We start from the raw sequence: 21751 nt of genomic DNA, 5'->3' as shown, positions 1-21751 counted from the left end.
TACGATATATATTAATGATATAGACGAAGGCATTAAAAATAATATTAGCAAATTTGCTGATGACACAAAGCTGCATGGCAGTGTGAAATGTGAGGAGGATGTTATGAGAATACAGGGTGACTTGGACAGGCTAGGTGAGTGGACGGATGCATGGCAGATACAGTTTTATGTGGATAAATGTGTGGTTATACACTTTGGTGGCAAGAATAGGAAGGCAGATTACTATCTCAATGGAGTCAAGTTAGGTAAGGAAGAAGTACAACGAGATCTAGGTGTTCTTGTACATCAGCCAATGAAAGCAAGCAAGCATGCAAGTACAGCGGCAGTGAAGAAAGCTAATAGCATGCTGGCCTTCATAACAAGAGGAATTGAGTATAGGAGCAAAGAGGTCCTTCTGCAGCTCTACAGGGCTCTGGTGAGACTGCACCTGGAGTATTGTGTGCAGTTTTGGTCTCCAAATTTGAGGAAGGACATTCTTGCTATTGAGGGAATGCAGCGTAGGTTCACGAGGTCAATTCCCGGAATGGCGGGACTATCATATGTTGAAAGATTGGAGCGACTGGGCTCGTATAAACTTGAGTTTAGGAGGATGAGAGGGGATCTGATTGAGACATATGAGATTATTAAGGGATTAGACACTCTGGAGGCAGGAAGCATGTTTCCGCTGATGGGTGAGTCCAGAACCAGAGGACACAGTTTAAAAATAAGGGGTAGGCCATTTAGAACAGAGTTGAGGAAAACCTTCTTCACCCAGAGAGTGGTGAATATATGGAATGCTCTACCCCAGAAGGCAGTGGAAGCCAACTCTCTGGATACTTTCAAGAAAGAGATGGATAGAGCTCTTAAAGATAGTGGAATCAAGGGTTATGGGGATAAGGCAGGAAGAGGATACTGATTATGGATGATCAACCATGATCATAATGAATGGTGGTGCTGGCTCCAAGGGCCAAATGGCCTACTCCAGCACTTACTGTCTATTGCCTGCGGGACCCTGGTTATATCTTGTCTTTTATCAAGCAGCTGCCTTCCTTGGAGGTTTCAGGCCAGTTTGAGAGCCAGCAGATTTGCAGTCTCAGCAGTACCACGAGAAGTGGCAGCCACTGCTCAGCTTACATCTGGAAGCAAAGCACTCCATAGAAGGACTGCACCCTTCCATCCAAATGAATGTCCTCGCCATCCCAGAAACAAATGAGGGAATTTCTGTCTGTATTGCCATGACACCATAACATGTTTAGGACCTTCTCACCCCACCTCTCCTCAAGCCTACTGGGAGGCCACCAAGCCTGAAATGCCAGCAAACCTCAGCTGCAATGTGTGTGTATCTACAACAAACAGACTACAGCAGTTTAAGAAGGCGGCTCACTAGCACCTTCTTAAGGACAATTATGAATAAACAATAAATGTTGGCGCAAATTAATACAAAAATGAATCAGGTTCATGAGCATGAGCAAAATTATAATGTTTTTCACTAGATCATCTTCTTCTGTCACAAAATATACTTCATATCCTTGTTCTAAAATGGACATTACAGACTCGTTGCAATAATGATATTTAATTTAAACTGCCATCAGTAATATCAAATTTGGAAAAAAAAGTCAATCAGGTAGTCAATGTTTCTGTCATCCCCCATTGTAACAAGATTGTGGAAACAGAAATACAATGAGAAGTCAGATACAGATAACATTTTATGCCCTCGTGTGAATTTTAGAATTTGAGCTAACACACCCAAATAATCCATACAAGCAGTTCATCACAAGGATATTTTTCGAAACAAAGCGCAACAGTGATTTATTCAATTAAAAGGAAGCATTGTATCCCAAAAATCAACAATTCACTCATTTCATTTATGCGAAGAAGTTTGGTTGTCGTACCCACTGGTGGAATGGAATAGAATTCTTACAGGAATCGGGTTGGAAGAAGCATAAACTGAATATTCAGTAGACATTAATGGATAGCCTATTCCAGAAAGGAGACGGTGGTGGGGGGGTTGGGGTTCAAGAAAGGGACTGGAGAAATCAATATTGGAACGTGTGAAATTTCAAGAAGGATGCAATTTAGAAACAAAATTGACAATATTTGCCAATTTTAGCCAACCGCAGGAAGCAACACTGACTTACTCATCAACATATCGGAAGAAAGAGGTCAAGGAGAATGCTCTGAGGACTTGACCTCCTTTGTAGCTTATAAATTGTTCAAGCATGTGGTCATTGCAAACTTATGTTGAGCATTTAAAATTATTTTGCAATCATTAGCCTTTTAAATCTGGTGTATAAATGCATTCATGCAAGCAATTAATCATACAGTATTATTAACATAAATATTGAAGTTGATAACAAAGCATAAGATATACAACTTATTATTCAAAATAACATTGAGATCAAGCAAGTTTAATTTGGAGAATGAGCAGGAATGAGAAGTAGTAGTAACCATTGTAAAATGTTTACTCCAATTTGTGACATGGAGAGCACATTTTTTGTGAGACTGTTGTAGAAATGATCGACTGAGTATTGTGCACCTTTCAAAATCCTGACTATTCAGTTTCTGTACAATATCACACCAGAACACATCATCACATAAGTAAACCAGATCATGCTGTGTATGGGGATTAAGTGGATTGCTGAGCTTGTGTGAAGTTGCATTGTTATTTTGGCAGTTTCTTTCTATCCAGTAATCATTTCACATTTGCAAGTCTCAAAATCAATTAATTTTTGAAATATGTGTCAATAAATTAATTATAAATTTTGTACATATATTATTACACAAGTAAATAGTCACTTTTCAAGTTCTCAGGTTTTGGAGTAGATCTGTAGCTCAGGTTGTGGGTGTTGAGGTTGGTTGGTTCGCCGAGCTGGTTTGTTGTTTCGCAGACGTTTCGTTACCATACTTGGTAACATCCTCAGTGCAACCTCCAATGAAGCGTCGGTGTCTTTTCCCGCCTGGTTTTTAAACTCTGGGGTCGGTTGAGATAGATTGCCTCACTTCCGGGTTTCCTTCATAGTGGAGTGTATATGGGGTTGAGTTCAATGTGTTTATTAATAACATGCTTCGTGGAGTGCCATGCTTCCCGGGATTCTCGCGCTTGTCTCTGTCTAGCCTGTCCCAGGATCTTGGTATTGTCCCAGTCGAAGGCGTGGTTCTCCTTGTCCATGTGGATTGAGATGAGCAAGTATTGGTTGTGTCTTTTTGTAGCCAGTTGGTGTTCATGTACTCTTGTTAGTTTCAACTAACAGAGTTTAAAAACCAGGGAGGAAAAGACACCAACACTTCACCAGAGGCTGCACTGAGGATATTACCAAGCATGGTAATGAAGTGTCTGCAAAACAACAAACCAGCTCGGCAAGCCAACCAGCCCTAACACTTTTCAAGTTATTAATAGCTGTGAGTATATTTCAAATTGTTATTAGGCTTTGTTTTTCAAATTAGATGTTGTGGTCTTTTTTTCCCTTCACTGGGAAAAAATATTAAGATCATTCTTCTGTGGTCTGCTACATCAATACGAAACCTGCTCCACCAGAAACATGCAAATGAATTTCTCTAAGTATGCAAATGATGTCCACCTTTCAATAGTATACATGTATCTTTTAAGGTTTGAAACAATAGACAGATAAACCTTTCATGTTTTTAAATTCGGTTCTCTTTCATTTTTGAGAAGATTCAATACAAAATATATTTTTAATAGTTGCAGGTGTTATTAACACTCTATTTATTGTTCTTTCCACATCAATAATGGAGTCATACAGCATGGAAACAGACCCTTCAGTACATGCTGACCATAGTTCCTAACTAAACTCATCCCATTTTCCTGCATTTGGACCATATCCCTTTAGACTTTTCCTATTCATGTAACTGTAAAATATCTTTTAAATGTTGTAACTGTACCAGCATCTACCGCTTCCTCTCGCAGTTCATTCCATACACGAACCACTCTTCATGTAGAAAAAGTTGCCCTTCAGGAACCATTCAAATATATCTCCTCTCTCCTTAAAATTACGTCCTTTAGTTTTGAACTCTCCAAAACTAGGGGAAAAAAACCTTTGCTATTAACCTTATCTATGCCCCTCTAGATTGTGAAAACCTCTTAAGGTCACATCTCAACATCCTGCATTGCAATGAAAAAAGTCACAGCCTATCCAGCTTCTCTTTATAACTCAAGCCTTCCATTCCCAGCAATATTCAAGTGCATCTTTTCTGAACTGTATCCAGCTTGATAATGTCTTTCCTATGGCACAGCAACCAGAACTGGACATAGTACTGCAGAAGAAGCCTCACCAGTGTCTTGTACAACCTCATCATGATTTCCAAGACTGAAAGGTCTGAACGATGAAGGCAACTGTGTTAAACACCTTCTTAACCACCCTATCTACTAATGATGGAAACTTCAAAGAATTAGGTTCCTGAATCTGAACACTTGGGTCTCTCTGACAACGCTACCCAAGGCCCAACTTGTAATTGTACAAGTTCTGTCCTTGTTTGTTTTACCAAAATGCAATACCTCGCATTTATCCAAATTAAACTCCATTTGCCACTCCTCAGACTATTGACCCAATTGATCAAGATCTCTGCAACCTTCTTCACTGTCCACTATAGCACCAGTTTTGGTGTTTGCTTAAAATAACTGGCAAAAGCGGACCCAGCACCAATTTGTGTAGAACACTACTGGTAACAGACCTGCAGATCAAAAAACAACCCTCCACCACTGCTCTGTCTCCTGCCATTAAGCCAATTTTATATCTAGTTGGCAAACTCACCCTGAATCCCATGTGATCCAACTTTACTAATTAGTCTATCATGCGGAGCATTGTCAAAGGCTTTGCTAAAGTCCAAGTGAACAACATCTACTGATCTGCCCCTATCAATCTTTGCTTCCTCAAAAAACTCAATCAAGGAATGAGTATTCTGGCTTTTAAGGTAAAATCAGATGACTACTTATAGTTAAAAATATAAAGTTATATTTAGTTTCACATTGTTTTAGAAAAGAGTGAGCATAGATAGGTCATTGGGGTCATTTAAGAGACTGCTGGACATGTATATGGTCACAGAAATTTGAGGGTGCATACATGAGGATCAATGGTCGGCGCAACATTGTGGGCTGAAGGGCCTGTTCTGTGCTGTACTGTTCTATGTTCTAAAACCATGCAGACTATCCCTCGCTTCTCCAAATGCCAATTAAATCCTATCTTTCAGAATCACTTCCAAAAACTCCTTCACCCCCGAAGACAGACTGACAGGTCTGTTGTTCCCAGTCTTCTCCTTACATCCCTTTTTGAACAAAGGCACAGCATTTAGCCACTGTCTTTTCTTTTGAAGCGCAGCTTTCATTTTTCTTGCAAACTTGCATTTGCTTTGCCATTTATTGGGGCTTCGCAGAATAAATTATTCAAAATTGGTATTTGTATTTACTCTGAGAAGCCCCAATAAATGGCAAAGCAAATGCAAGTTTGCAAGAAAAATGAAAGCTGCGCTTCGAAAAAAAACCTAATAATGCAGCTGCAACTTCAGTGCTGAGTGTCCACTTTTTACTCCAGAGGGGGTCTTGCGCTATGTTTATTCTCTCCTTTGCCCTTTCCTCTGCTTCCTCAAAATTAAGCTACTCAAAAATAGGACTGGTAATACATACATTAGTGTATTAAATTGCTGCAGCAAAGCATATTCATGTGTGTCTATATGTGCTTACTTTTGTCTTGGACTGTCACAGAATATACTGCATTAACAGTCCTGTTCTGAAATACTTGAGCTAATGCAAAAAGTGGTGGTTGGTAACTGTAACAATCCTGTTTTTTTTAAAACCTTTCTTTATATTGTGAAACATACTTAACTTTTGGTGATCCATATTGAACAGAAAACAATTCCAAGAAGCAGCACTGATATCACTCCCCATAAGTTGAAACTAAAAATAATTACAAACAAAGCCCTGCATCAAAATTAAGGTTTTAAAAAACAAAATTTCGGCCAGTGCCAATCATAGTTGACAGTTTTGTCACAGCACTTTTCCACAGTTGGATATATATGTCCACATGGCAGATGCCTTATGAGTTTAGCTATGAGGAGCAAAATATATGAATTGTTTGGGTCATATTCTTTGTATGTAATTGCCCAAGTAGTTTACAATTGGAGAAGATCCTTCTGGCTTCAAACTATTATTATTTATTTTAGGGAATTTGATTTAAATTTTGAATGCTAAATTCAGTGCACATTCCCAGTTTTAAAAACAGATATGAGCCAGCACTTAAAGTGATAAGGCTTTTATGTCGGCTTCTGTTTCATTCTCATGCGGCTTTCTTGCTTTTCTGTGTTCTATGTTTGCTGGCTTCTGTTTCATCTGCACTGTTCTTCTGCCTGTCTTCTGCTTCACCCCACCGCAGACCTCTTGGCAGAGGCGAGAGCTTCCAGCAGAAAACATGAAAATGAGTTGGATCATCTCAAGTGTAAGTATAGGGTGTATTTATTAATTAGCTGGCACTATAGAAGCTGTCTTGATATGATAGTGGTTGATGGCCATTTTCTGAATATAACTTTCTCTCAATTCTTTATTTTTAAAAATGCTGAACTGATATGGAAAACATACAAAATTTCTGACGAATTATTAGAAATCTGAGAGTGTATACATACTGTGTTATATACTCTATAAACTTTCATTTTTCCATGTTAATTTTGATATTAAATCTCTCGTGCAAAGAGTTTCATGGTTTATTATGACGCAAAATGAAGATTACATTTTGATTTTCCACAGTCATTACTTATATTAGTTGTGCATGATGGTTACACCGTCTTGTCGACTATTCATTTAAAACATCTGTCAGATATGAGATGGTAACGTTAATAAGACAATTGTGATTGTTCTGGTTGATGTCAGCAGAATTCATTTAAGGCCCAGGACCATTAATTGGCCTATCATATCTGTGCACACACTCTTTTTTTCTAAAGCAGTCTGATACCAAATATAACTTTATATTTTCATCTGTAAATAGTCATCTGATTTTACCTTAAAAGCCAGAATACTCGTTCCTGATGGCAAAGAACTTGCCATAATTGAGCATTCTTTATTCCAACACTCTGCGTAAAGAAACTTCTTTTTCCCCAAAACTTGTCATTAATCTTGGTGACTATTTCAAATTGATTCCACGGGTTACATTTTCACTTGTAAGTTCTAGTCTCCTGAATTTGATTTTTACACTCTCTGGATGAAGCGATGAGATATCTGTCAGTATCTTGGTTTTGGATGAGAAGGTCCATGGGCGATGTTCTCATTTTTCCACCAATTAAAGTCTTGTAGGAGCAGATGGTGTCCACTGAGAGTCTCACATCCTTTTCTCCCATACTCTCAAATAAACACCTCCCTGCTGACTGATGCACCCTTAGGTTCCAGCAACATCCTTCAACTGTCTGAAGCCACCAGATTTTAATTGGCCAGCAAACATAGGAACTTAAGTGGTGAGGCTACTGATTGAATGGGAAGCTCCTGGGCAGCACTTAAGTCCTAATTGGTGCTTGCTCCAGTGAACCTTCTCACTTTTGGAGTGTGGAGTCAATTGCCCCTGAAGTGGCTCACTCTCACACTTTACTGCATACAGCACTAAATCCTGGTCTTCAATTTGTTGTATAAAGTGAAGGATACAAAAGTTGAAGCTCTGCCCATTCTAATATATAATGTAGCCACTGGGTCGAGCACGAGCGCATTGTAGCAGAATTTCTGGGCTTTTTGACAAGTGCAGTCAGGGAACTACAGTTGGAGCTAGTAAGTGTTGAGACGTTGTCTTCTGGTGGAGATGCAAGTGTCTTACTTGCCCACTAAGGCTACCTTCTGTTATCTACGATGAAAACCTCTTCTGCTGAGAATTAATAATGGTGCAATACAGACTACCAAACTGTCCCTTAGACTAGCAGTGAAAAGAGAATTTTTGGAAGCTCTCTACCACAAGTCATCATTGGTTGATACTCAGGCATGACATAATATAGCATGATTGTGGTGGATTTGATCCATGAGGAGAAGGAATCCAAACAAATCAGAAGAGAAGGAAAGAAGAGAAACTTTCAACCCAAAAGTGAGTGTTACCACTTTAAATCATTGTCATTTGAGGAAAGGACAACCCAGTCATTTGGCTTCTGAATTCGATTAAATAGAAAGCAGCAGACAGTGCAGCCTGCTGGAAGCATTACCTACAAAAGTGAACTGAAACTGTAAGAAGGCTGTTATAATTTTTGTTAAAAATGAGCCAGGCAAGAGAAAGTGGCACCGAAAAAGCCAGTTTGAAGTGGAGACAGTAATGTTGGGGATGACGGCAGCAAAACCAAGCTGGGAATCAGCAGGAAGTGATGGGATCTTGTGCTGTGGTGGCAAGTTAAGCCATCAAGAGAGAAAAGATAAAAATCTTAGTTACACTATACATTTTAGGCTGGAGAGCTTGGAAAATCATAAAACATTACCTACCATTAAAACATGCATTGTTGCAGTTGCGGACAGCCAGAGAAGAAACATAACTTAACAAAGCCATGTTTAAAAATTTTCAAAACTAGCAATATAAGTAATAGAATTGTTTGCAAGTCTGTTGCATAAGAAAATACATCATACAAGCAATTTAGAGATGAGGAAAAAGTCTTATTTAAAAATAAGATATATTTTAGCATGAAAAGTACGAATCACAATTTTGTAGGGGGAAAACAATGCAAATGAATCCAAGAAGGGAAAATGGCATGAAGTCTCCATTTGATTTATGTTAAAGAGAAACCAGAGTGAAATTTCTGACATTAAGAAGATTAGGACTTTAAAAACTTTGAAGATGCTGAAAATAAGTTTTAGAGCTTTCTTGCAACAGTAATGCTACTGGATGGAATTTGGGAACTAAGCAGTCATAAAAATATAAGACCTTTTCGGGAACAGACATTAAAACAGGATCAATTTTAAAAGCAAGAAGCTTTAAGAAGACCAAATACAGTAAGACTCGAAACTTTAAAGAACTTGACACTAACATTTGCAAAATAACTTTAACAAGATGAGAGATTTTTTTTAAAAGTCCGGAAGCAGTAAATCACAACAGACGACTAATAAATACAAATTAAAACTTTATGAGAATAATTTGAGAGAGATCAATTGATATCAAGAATTGAATATAGATTGGAAAATAATTATAAAGCTATAAAGATTTTAACGTTTATAACAATTTAATTTGGAAGCTTTCTGAACACAAGGACAAATTTACAGAACATCAGTTTTAAAACAATGTTGAAATCATACAGATTTTAAGTACTTTCACAGGAATAGTTTTTAATCAACACATTAAGAAGAAATGGAAAAAGACAATAATTCCTAGCATGTTCCAGATTAGGGACACTCCTAACAGAGAGAAGCAATCTGAAATGTTGAATTGCTTCAAAGTTAACCACCTTAACCACGGAATTTAGTAGTGTTCCATGCACTTGGTTCATTAGCAGTTCATGCTACAATCGCCAGAAAATGAAAGAAGATCAATACCATCAGCAATGTTATAAAAGCTTTTCATAATTAGTCTAATTTAAGAACAAGTAGAATTCTTTGACAGGCGAGGTTCAACAGAAGAGTCCAATTTCCAGGTGAATCTGAACACAGTAATACAAATTATCAATATTCATGGAGCTTTACAGACAGCTTTAATAAGACTCAAAAATGTTCTTGGCATTTCTGATCAATCTTTATTGACTTTTGATAGTCCAAGGAAAACATAATTTTAAAAAAGCTATCTAAGTCATCTTTGAAACAGAAACCAGAAAAATTCATTGGCAAATCTGATAAAAACAAAACCTTGTCTCAGAAGATCTAACAGGACCTGTCAATTTTATAGAAGTGTGATGTTGGCCGTATATCATGTGCATGGTTTAAAAGGTTAAACCTACTTTTTCTGTCATGGTCATTGATAAATCAGAGGTTCCACAGATTGTTGATGGCACTGGTCCATTACTCTATGTCAATGGTCAAACAAGTTCTCAGCAAAATATATGCTGCAATAAAGGATTGTCCAGAGGAGAAACAACCAAAAATTAACATCAGGGGCAACCATGCTGAAACCAATGACCTATCTATCAACCTAGTCTGAAACAAGCATATTCTGGAAGAATTGTCAAGCCAACAGTTCACTTGGTGTGAAGTCCGACATGATGAGGATGGGGGTGGGGGGTGGTCTAGAGACAAATGGTAAATGGGACATAGATGTTCAAGCCTTTGTATAAATTACGTGGGAAAAGGCTTGGCAGACATATGTTGAATAAGGTAATGGACCTGAAATAGCTGATCTGAGCTAAGCTGAAGCTCTGCTGATTCTAATTTATAACAAAGCTACTGGTTAATGTGCCTCAGTGTTAATGTAATCTGTATATATTTATTGAGATGTAATAAATTATCTGTTAGCTAAGATATGAGCGGCTTCAATTGCGAGTTATTTGTGGTCCATCCGCTACTACAAACAAATAAACAGCCCCTGAGACTAACCTAAAAATAAGGATCGGTTGCAACAATCTACCTCAACCACAACTGGTTGGTATCCAGGCATCATACCATGGTAGAACAAGATTATTTTCCAGCTAATTTTATCCTGGACCTTCAAAGATGATTCACAACAAACTCCAGTCCTCTTGGATAAGCTCAAGCCTTGAACACAGAAATTTCTGGGCAGATTACTAGCCTAGTTTGCTTCATTCTGCCACCTTCACTTTTCTAGCTCCTTGTGAATTATGAGCCATAACACACAATAGGCTGTATAGGTGATCTGTTTTCAGGCTTTTGTGCCATCCTTATAATGTGAGAGTTCGCACTAATTTAATTTCTCCTTCACCTTTTGATGAAATTAATCGACTGCCTCGACTTTTTTTTCACAGTGATATAAGAAAAATCATGAATTTAACTTGTGAAAAACTGGTATAAACTGATGCCTTGAAACTACAGTTATTTGCATTGGTGTACCAGCTAACAACATAGAGGCAACAATTTTATTAAGTATCTATCTTGTTTACCCTAGGAAATTAGATGACAGAAACTGTAGATTTCTTTTATTGACAAACTCCTAAGTAATCTTGAAATTAAACACATAGCAATCTTTTAGTAAGATTTGTGATTTCTATTACTTAATTGTTTATTCTAGCTCATTATCAGCAGTGAAATCTAGGCTTCCTTCCAAACGTGATCATATATACAATTGTCTGTATATCAATCTGACTCCTATTTCCTCAAAGTAAATCTACTTCTTGGGGATTAAAGTGCAAAAATGTTATAAGAGTGTGAAGAAATTATTCAGAAAGTGAAGTACTGGATTTGTAGTTAACATTTGCTCCTGTTCCTGCAGCTAGTTAATAATTAACTGCGGTTCTGAGCGTACCCAAAATGTCAACTGTGTTTTCCCTTACAGATGCTGCCAGACTTACTGAGCTTTGCCAGCAACTTTGTTTTTGTTCCTGATTTACAGCATCTGCAGTTCTTTTGGTTTTTAGTTAATAATTAAGGTTAGGTCACATGGACTGAATATGCTTGAATATGGGAGTGTAAAACCATGTCTATTTATTTTGGATTAATTCTTTGAAAATGGAAAATAATTGTTTTGAAAACCAAGGATTAAATGATGATGGATTTCTGGAGTTTTTGAAAACTTGTAGCTTGACACTCATTCTAAGTACTATTTTCATAGCTGCTGGTTCAAGCAGTAATAGATGATTTGCAAGTGTGATGGCACCAAAAGCTGTATAGAAATGGAGATTCAGCAGGCAACTAGTAGCTGATGGGTCTGTGAATTGTTGACCAGTTATTGATGACAACAACTATTTGTTTAATTCTCAGATAGCTGAAGTGCTTGGGGATAAAACAAAATAGGAAGAGGTCATCCAAAGGCTCAGGAGCTGTCTTTTTTTCTGCAGCAAAAAATACTTTAAGGCTGAAGGAAACCACTTTATTTTCTTGCAGTTGCTGTATGTTTTAACTTTTAATTAATGTCAGAGAACTTTTTTATAAGCATGAATCAGTCTCTTTGTGCCTCTCACAAACAAGTAAAAGCATGAAGAGAAGAAAGATCAAGAAGCAGCATTCTGATCTGCAAAAGAATTATCTCAGTAAATCCTGTGAATATGAACCATTCAACTTTTCTTGTCTTTGCCTCTGCTCATTACACCTAGTCTTTTGTGCAGTTTGTGTCTGTCTGTGTGCGTATGTAAGGGGATTAGAATTTTAACCAATAGTTATGTACCAACAGTTCATAATTGTTTACCTTTAGCTAGAGTCTTTGATTTGTATTAAATAGTAATAATTGTTAAATGCAGAAACCTTATCCATGTGGTTTGTCACCCTAGTTCTGAAAGTCAGGTAAATTGGGAATTTTCATACTTGTTAAAGTCTTTAACTTTTGTGATGATTCGGGGGATAACAGGACTAGATTTCCAGAGCACTATTCCAATGAGGTGTAACGCAAGCAGTGGATCAAATAAGATTCTCAGGATATGATGTTGACTGATTGATAGTGAAATGGAAAAAAAATGTTGATCCCAATAAGATACTTTGGACAATGGATTGATAATTTGCTACATCTGTGTTTATTTTTCCATGAGTAACATTTTTTATCATTGGAACTGAATGTATGCTGAAAGCAGTAATCTCAGTTCATCTTTGGTAAGGGTAACCCATATATTCCCTGTGCAATGGTTCATGTGTTCTCAATGTAACCTGACCTGACTTTAACCTCAAATCAATAGCCGGAGTTCATATGCCATGGGAATAAATGGATTTCCTGTAAAATTAGCATCTGGGATTTTTTTCAGTATAACTATACATCGAAGATAACTTCTTTATAAAACGTTTTGGATAAGTAACTTCTATTGGAATTGAAAATGTTGGCCCCACTCCATCTCGAGATTATAATCAGATGCAGTTGCCTACATCTTAAATTTCTAATGTTTTTCTTAATCTGTTAAACTGTCCTCACTGAAATACCTTTGGTTGCTAAAGTTTCAGTGATAAAATTCCAAAGAGTTAGGGTGTATTTTGAGTTTCTGTGGTATAGATATGGATGGTGTAGATGTTTTCAACCAACTTGTTCAGAGGGGTAGCTCAGTCGTTAGCACTGCTGCCTCACAGCGCCATGGACCCAGTCTGCATTCCAGCCTCGGGTGAATTGTCTATGTGGAGTTTGCATATTCTCCCCAGTGTCTATGTGGGCTTCCTCCAATGCTCTGGTTTCCTCCTACATTCCAAAGATGTGCAGGTCAGGTAGATTGGCTATGCTAAATTGCCTATTGTGTTTGAGGATGTGTAGGTTAGGTGGATTAGACATGGGAGTTGCAGGGATAGGGTGGGGGGGGGGGGGGTGCGGTGAACCTGGATGGGATGCTCCTTAGAGAGTTGATGTGGACTTGTTGGGCCAAGTGGCCTGTTTCCACACTGTAGGGATTCTATGGAGAGATGTTATTACATACCGCTAGAGCAGGTTGGACTTGAACCCCAGCATCCTGATAAGAAACTTTCTGACCGTTTAATTATACTCTTAAACTTGCATTCATATTTTAACTTTACCGTAAAAATTACTGATCGTCACCTTCTTAAGCTAAAATTAACATGTTGTCAAACAATGGCTAAGTAACTGTATTTTGAAAGATTTTGGAGATTGGTAAATGAAATGAATACAAAATAACCTTTGTTCACAAACATCAAAGAGGCTGAAATTTTAGAATGGAGATACCCAAAATACTTGTGTCAAACTAAGAAAATGTTTAGCTGGAGTTCAGGTTGTAACAGAGGTGAAAAAAATGTGGTGGATGCTGTGTAATGAGCACAGTGTCAAACACAGGAGGACATTACTTTCATCCCTATTTTGCTGTGGTACAGGCCTGAGCTATGTATTTTTGTAAAGCTAATGCAGTCCCAATTGCATATCACCACACATTAGTGTCATTAAAACTGGCCCACAATTTGGTCCGGTCAATATGACAGACATTTTTAAAAAGCACAAAGGAAATGTTCATTCTCTGTTTTATAAAATATCTAAGATGCACACCAGCTGCTTGGCAGTAGACAAGCTGTGAGAAATGGAAATATTTTGTCTTATTCAACTTTAGAAAGCTGAAGGTATGCAGTTGTCTAGCCAATTTCACCTTAGGCCAACTTCATCACCACTCCAGATAAATGTAACCAGCAAGTGCAGATGATGTCATTGGCTATACGCCTGAAAGCAGAGGGGATAGCTGGAAGGATTTAATGTTAGGCTGTCACACTTTGACAGAGTGATAAAAGTTGCCTAAACTGTTTCAAGTAATTAGTGTCCTTATTGTAGTTTAAATAGTACTGTTGAATTTGACACCTTTGGTCATGCAAATTGTTGTCTTCAGGATTTTGGAACTTGAGCAGCAGCTACATTACTATGGAGTATCTGAGAAGTTAAGAGATTGTGCATAATATTGTTGCACAACAAATGGCTTAACCCCTCTAATAATTAAACTAAAACATCAGTCCCAATCTGTTATGACAAGAGTAGGATTCCCCTCTAATAATTACACCCTAAACACCCAGAGAAGCACACCTTTCCCCTCATACTCTCATAAGAGTGATTAAAAGAAGGAAAATCCCTGATCTCCACTTTATAAGCTACAAGAAACAATTTATTTATTTAACCCAACAATTAACAAATTAACAAAATTACTAACAAACCAACAGTTGCCCCTTAGACTACTAACTACTCACTTCTCTGTAACTGGTCTAAATTCTGCTGGAACGCTGCATAAATAAAGACAAGTTCCACTGATATAAATCCCAGTTAATAAGAAACAATAAATTATAACTTAATCTCTCCAAGCTCATGTAGACTGTCTTCTGGAGTCTTCTGTTATCTCCACTCTCTTCACAAACGCCTTTCTTCCATTAATTCTGCTGTCAGGGATATTTTATCTCAATGATTTCTTCAACGTGGACTTGGAGCTAAAACACCGTGGTACCTTTGATTAATCAGATGGGCTTTCCCAGAGAGCTGAATGGTGCTAACTCTGGTAGGTGGCAGCTGTCTCTCTTCTGATGGTAGTTGGGTGACTCTGATTTTCCAGATGCCCTCATCCTATATACCCATAATGACATAATCAAATTTTTACAATATGATTGGTTCCAGATTGTCGTCAACATCAGATTAAAATTCATTTGGCTTTGAATCGCTAAGTCTAGTTTTAAATTAATTGCTGAATTCAAGCTCATTGTTGCAACATCAAAACAAGACTGCTGTTTTGCCTGCCACCTGTAAGGCTTTTTTGATACACGTGTTTCACTTTTTGAGGCTGTTTGTACTGTCAACTTCAGCTGCTGCTCACATACATACAAATCTGCCTCACATTTTAACTTGCTATCTTCCACTTCACAATTACACTACCCAACTTTGTAACAATATGTTTCTCCTTCTCCTTGGGCAATCCCGAAGGACTGAGGTTGACTTTATTTCCACTCCAGTGTTTTGGCTCCTGAGAGATTGATAGTGAAATACTGAATGCAGACCACCTCCCAGAGGTGGGCAAGGTGGTGTTTGAAAAAGTGCAATGAGATATTTGGACTTTTTTACACTCCTTCCACAATTTGGGCATGTCAGACTTGCACAAAATTGTTAGAACTTTGAAGATTGCTTCTTCTCCTGATTGGATATTAACTGGGAATATTGCATTTCTTTTCAGTTGACAGTCAGCAGGCCTGACAACTTCTGTAGCTGAATTAATGACCTTCCTCAGGACTGTTCTTTTAAGGATCAACCACGTTGCTTGTAGGTATGGAGACCCACACAGGCCATATTGTTTGAGGAAAGCAGATTTCCTTGCCAGAATGGCATTAAAAGGCCAGATGGATTTTGATGACAGTTGGGTTAGGTTTTCATGGAGGAGGCAGGAGGTCTGTCTCCTTTGCAAAGACCCGATGCCTGCCATATTTTCATTCCATGAGGTGTAACTTATGATGGAGTCAGGACCATTGTAAGGAGGTAATGTTCCCCACTTGGAACAGAGTTCCTCCCATTATCTGTGACTCCGCTAAGGGGCTGTGACCCGTATTTACTTAAAAGGGCTGAAGTTATCTAAAATTGTAGGGTATTTGAACTCTTTGCCCCAGAATAGTGTTGTGTGTTCGAAATTCCTACAAGTAGGCTGACTGCTAATCTTGAATATCAAAAGTTTCTGGAAACAAGCATAGCGTCAGCAGTAAAAGCAAAATATTGTGAAATCCAGGCCCAGGTTTATGAATTATTTTAATTCAAATTCTATCAGCGGTCACGATGTCTTTTAAAGTCATGTGACCAGAGTATTTGCCTGGGCCTCTGGTCTACCAGTCCAGTGATGTTATCACAATGCCACTGTGTCTGTCTGAATGCCACCAATTAGAGATACCTTTCATAAAGTAGAATTGAGGCACTGACATTGTTTGTCATTGTCCATTGTCCCATAAGATCCTAGGGCACTGAATTGAATTTTGAATCACGTAAGATTCAGAGGGAGTTAACTGGTCAAATACTTAATGGATGTTGGGCTAGATATTACTTGCACCCACCATGTATGTTTTTGTTTTTATGCACTTTTGGTTGGATGGTTGTCCACCACCTTGTCACTCACATCAAGCTTATCACATAAGATAGATGGCAGATTGGCATTAAAATTGGTAGCCACCCATGATATGTAAATAAATTATTATGGGCTAATTGAGCTTGTTTAAAGCCAGTTGACCCAATATTATGCTGCTGGCATTATAAAACGATTGAAGTAGGCACGTGGGAATTCTGTTTCTCTTTAAAAGTGTTTAAAATGGTAGGAAGGAACTGGATAGGATTTGGACCACTCCAAGAAAGTAGTTCCCTCTTCCTACCTGCAGATACTTTAAAATCTCTTTCACCTCCCCTTTCCAAGTTGTGAAACATTCCTCTGCCTAACCTTATTCTGTAATCCATTGGGCCTCCTTTGCGAGCCTGCCTGCAGTCCTACTAGTGTCCACCATAGACCTCTGGCTCTGTCTAGACTGCCAGTCAGCAGCTTCTGGAGATGGTACGTTTACCCACTGACGGACAAAGTCACATAACCCAATGATTTAGTTCACCACAGCTCTTTATAACCATGGGGTAGGTTTGTTTTTGGCTTGCCACCAACCTTTCTCTGGGGGAGTGATGGCTATGGTGCTGTTTGCCACCCCATAATTTTCTCACTATTTCAAAATTAGAGCTGTCCAATTTAAAACGGAGTTGAGGAATTTCTTCTCTGAAGGTCTTTAATCTTTGGAATTCTTTAATCCAGAGAGCAGTTGAGACTCGATCATTGAATATACAGATATTTGAGGCTGAGGTAGATTTTTGAACTACTGGAATTTGAACATTGCTGTTTCACTGTGACAGAGTCAAAAACTTGATTGGAGAGATCCAAACACCAGGTTAGAAGAAGGATATGCACATATTTAACAGGTGACACTATTTTCAACACGTTAGTCAGGGAAGGAATTTGGAGAAGAAAAAGTATTTATAAGCCCAGAAACATTAACAGTAGGTTTTTTGAGGGGAGGTTGTTTATGTAATTGAAAGCATTTCTGACAGTACTTGAAAGAAAGGAATTTGTTACAATAGACAGTAGCATGAGAGACAAAAAGGACTGTTGAGAGAGAAGGGATCCAAGGAACAGGGGATGTCTCTCTTGAATGAGATGAACTCAAAAGATATAATAAGAGATGAAGGAAAAACTCAGTATTCCTTTTGGCCATAAATGTCGTACTTTGCCGGCACCTTATAACATGCCTGTATGAGGTGTGATGATACTATGACTTTAGATATTATTTTGATCATTTTTCACAGAGAGTTTAAAAGGCAGAGGCGATGAGCAGTCTACCAATACCACTTGAGTAAACAGCTTGGTAGGCCTTGGGTTTTGTTTTTTTAAAAACAGCCTGAATAGGTCTGGCAAGCACTTACAGATTGGTATTTCTGGGTTTTAGTTTTTCAGTAGCATCAGAAGTTGTGGTGGTTTCAACAGAGTTTGAAGTTTCAGTAAATGTCTCCTGGCTGCTACTCCTTCAGAATTTTCTCTTGATGTTTTTTCCTCCTGGACTGAAGACCTGCATACAAGAATCTGTGCCTGAATTTTCTTTTTTGCCAGGGGGTGTGTTTGTAGGATGTTACTTATTGGAACAGTGAATTAGTAATAGTTACAGTATACAATTTGGCTAGGTTTTCCAACAGAGTTAAGTTATGCTAAGTGCTTCTTCCTTTTGTTTATATTTTAACTATATATTATATAAATAAATTGTGTTTTTGCTAAACATCAACTAGTTTGACCAGTCACATTGCATCTGGAACACAGCACTTTACCTGTGCCTTTAAAATAAGAAAATGTTAGGCTCTGTGCTATCTTAAAATATTTTGAGGGTGTCTGGTCTGGTCCATGAGAGGTAACTACTTCATTACCTAAAATAATTTCCAAAAGGCTTCATTTAAAAGCATGTAAATCTGAGTTTTGACATATGAACTACTTTTCTATTCGCTCATTTTATACTTAATATAACTTCCAGTTCCTTATTAATTAGTAATTTGTGAACATGTAAATCTTTCAGAAAAAACATCATGGTCGGTAAATCTATACACTTTAACTCAATAGCATATAGCTGTTATTAAAATTGAGAGAATCTTGCCATTAGTTGTGTTTTATTTGATTAAATTCAAATAATTAATTTAGAATCAATAACAAGAAGAGGAGTTCTCCGAAATAAGTCCAGTCATATAGTATATATACTGATAACAGTTCTCAACATCCTCCATATAGAATCTACCACCATTTCACTTGTTATTCATGAAATGCAAATCAATTGCCAATATTTATTTCAGTAAGTGTTTAAAAGGGTAAATAAATGTATGACTTTTAGCTACATTTATCTAACTTTAATACATGTACTATATAGCAAAAAAAAAGTATGAAAAACAGTCCCTCTTCCGCACCTACACAGGCCCCAAACCCCACCTCTTCCTCCGGTACATTGGTGACTGTATCGGCGCCGCCTCTTGCTCCCCAAAGGAGCTCAAACAGTTCATTCACTTCACCAACACCTTCCACCCCAACCTTCAGTTCACCTGGGCCATCTCCAGCACATCCCTCACCTTCCTGGACCTCTCAGTCTCCATCTCAGGCAACCAGCTTGTAACTGATGTCCATTTCAAGCCCACCGACTCCCACAGCTACCTAGAATACACCTCCTCCAACCCACCCTCCTGCAAAAATTCCATCCCCTATTCCCAATTCCTCCGCCTCCGCCGCATCTGCTCCCACGATAAGACATTCCACTCCCGCACATCCCAGATGTCCAAGTTCTTTAAGGACCGCAACTTTCCCCCCACGGTGATCGAGAACGCCCTTGACCGCGTCTCCGGCATTTCCCGCGACACATCCCTCACACCCCGCCCCCGCCACAACCGCCCCAAGAGGATCCCCCTCGTTCTCACACACCACCCTACCAACCTCCGGATACAACGCATTATCCTCCGACACTTCCGCCATTTACAATCCGACCCCACCACCCAAGACATTTTTCCATCCCCTCCCCTGTCTGCTTTCCGGAGAGACCACTCTCTCCGTGACTCCCTTGTTCGCTCCACACTGCCCTCCAACCCCACCACACCCGGCACCTTCCCCTGCAACCGCAGGAAATGCTACACTTGTCCCCACACCTCCTCCCTCACCCCCATCCCAGGCCCCAAGATGACATTCCACATTAAGCAGAGGTTCACCTGCACATCTGCCAATGTGGTATACTGCATCCACTGTACCCGGTGCGGCTTCCTCTACATTGGGGAAACCAAGCGGAGGCTTGGGGACCGCTTTGCAGAACACCTCCGCTCAGTTCGCAACAAACAACTGCACCTCCCAGTCGCAAACCATTTCCACTCCCCCTCCCATTCTCTTGATGACATGTCCATCATGGGCCTCCTGCACTGCCACAATGATGCCACCCGAAGGTTGCAGGAACAGCAACTCATATTCCGCCTGGGAACCCTGCAGCCATATGGTATCAATGTGGACTTCACCAGTTTCAAAATCTCCCCTTCCCCTACTGCATCCCTAAACCAGCCCAGTTCATCCCCTCCCCCCACTGCACCACACAACCAGCCCAGCTCTTCCCCCCCACCCACTGCATCCCAAAACCAGTCCAACCTGTCTCTGCCTCCCTAACCGGTTCTTCCTCTCACCCATCCCTTCCTCCCACCCCAAGCCGCACCCCCAGCTACCTACTAACCTCATCCCACCTCCTTGACCTGTCCGTCTCCCCTGGACTGACCTATCCCCTCCCTACCTCCCCACCTACACTCTCCACCTATCTTCTTTACTCTCCATCTTCGGTCCGCCTCCCCCTCTCTCCCTATTTATTCCAGTTCCCTCCCCCCATCCCCCTCTCTGATGAAGGGTCTAGGCCCGAAACGTCAGCTTTTGTGCTCCTGAGATGCTGCTTGGCCTGCTGTGTTCATCCAGCCTCACATTTTATTATCATGAAAAAATCTGTCAGTTTTCCACTAGTTCTTCAGAAGAATTTTGAGTGAAGATAAGTACAGGTCTACCTAGTCATGTCAATCCTGCATAGGTCAACAGCCCACCCCACCTATCTCGACGACAAAATAATGTCTTCTTTCTTCTGTTTGCTTATTCTATTTTACCTCTTTATCTCAATGTCAACATCTGATAAGTCAACTGGCAGTCTTGTCTGTGTTTGGCCCCGATATAGAAGTAATATCTTGACATCTTCTGTGTGTCATAACAGGGACAGATTTTTGCAGATTCAAGCCAAATTTGAAAGCCTTTTAAAAAAAGTAGGCCGGACCCTGGTATGAAGTCCAGCCGCATTCTCAGCAGATTTTGTGTGTAGTAGCAGGGGCTCTTGAAACCTTATGTTGACACACTTTATATCAACAAAAATCCTTTGGGCCCAGAGATATTGAAATATTTGAGTAGGACTTGTTACAATAAAAGATTTTGAGAAGTCCAGAGAGCGCAGGGTCTGCCACCAAAATTAGATGGGATTGCGGGAGAGAACAAAATTAAGGAACTTCGAACTAATTAGTGGTTATACGTGAAAAGATGCAGACCTGAATTTGGGGCAGTTTGAAGTTTTGTGAAGGAGGGCACGGAGAAAATTAGAGAAATGAAATCGAGAAGTGATTTTTAAAAATGTACTTAAGTTGATTAATGGTTCGTATGTATCATAAAGAAAGAAGTAAGAGTGATTGGGAAAAAGTATGGAATTTTAACTTGATTGTGATAGAAGCTTAGCAAATGGGAGCAGGATAAGCCTTTCAGCCCTTTGAGTCTGCTCCACCATTCAATATGATGGTGGTTGATCATTCAACTCAGTACTCTGTTCCCACTTTCTTCTCATACCCTCCAATCCCTTTCGGTCTAAGAACTACATCTAACTCTTTAAAACATTCAGTGTTTTGGCCACTACTGCCTTATGTAGCAGAGAATTCCACAGCCTCACCACTTTGTGTGAAGAAATTTCTCCTCATCTCCTTCGTAAATGGCGTAGCCAATATTCTGAGACAGTGACTCCTTGTTCTGGACTCAGTCATCGGAACTATCTTTCCTGCATTTACTTTGTCTAGTCCTGTTAGAGTTTTATAATTATCTGTGAGATTCTCCCCTATTCTTTAAATACCAGTGAATGTAGTCCTTTTCTGTACTTGAATCCTGTTGCTATGAAGGCCAACATACCATTTGGCTTCTTCACCCCTGCTGAACCTTCATGCTTACTTTTAGTCACTGGTATACA

General features: G+C 39.2%; 1 protein-coding gene across 25 annotated transcripts in view; it reads left to right on the top strand.

The window, feature by feature from the left end:
• slmapa (sarcolemma associated protein a) overlaps positions 1–21751 on the top strand; it is a 293580-nt gene that overhangs the window by 197596 nt on the left and 74233 nt on the right. For 17 of the 25 annotated variants that reach the window (XM_048548184.2, XM_048548178.2, XM_048548170.2 and 14 more), the window contains one exon: positions 6363–6425. The exons of the other annotated variants lie outside the window; for them this stretch is intronic. In XM_048548184.2, the coding sequence (XP_048404141.1) occupies positions 6363–6425 (63 nt within the window). The remainder of the gene's footprint in view (positions 1–6362; positions 6426–21751) is intronic. 25 annotated transcript variants of the gene reach the window in all.

Source organism: Stegostoma tigrinum, chromosome 11 (genome assembly GCF_030684315.1).
Source record: "Stegostoma tigrinum isolate sSteTig4 chromosome 11, sSteTig4.hap1, whole genome shotgun sequence".
In the NCBI taxonomy this organism is placed as follows: domain Eukaryota; kingdom Metazoa; phylum Chordata; class Chondrichthyes; order Orectolobiformes; family Stegostomatidae; genus Stegostoma; species Stegostoma tigrinum.
The sequence above is the reverse complement of the archived record's forward strand: the minus strand, read 5'-3'. Positions and strand labels throughout refer to the sequence as shown.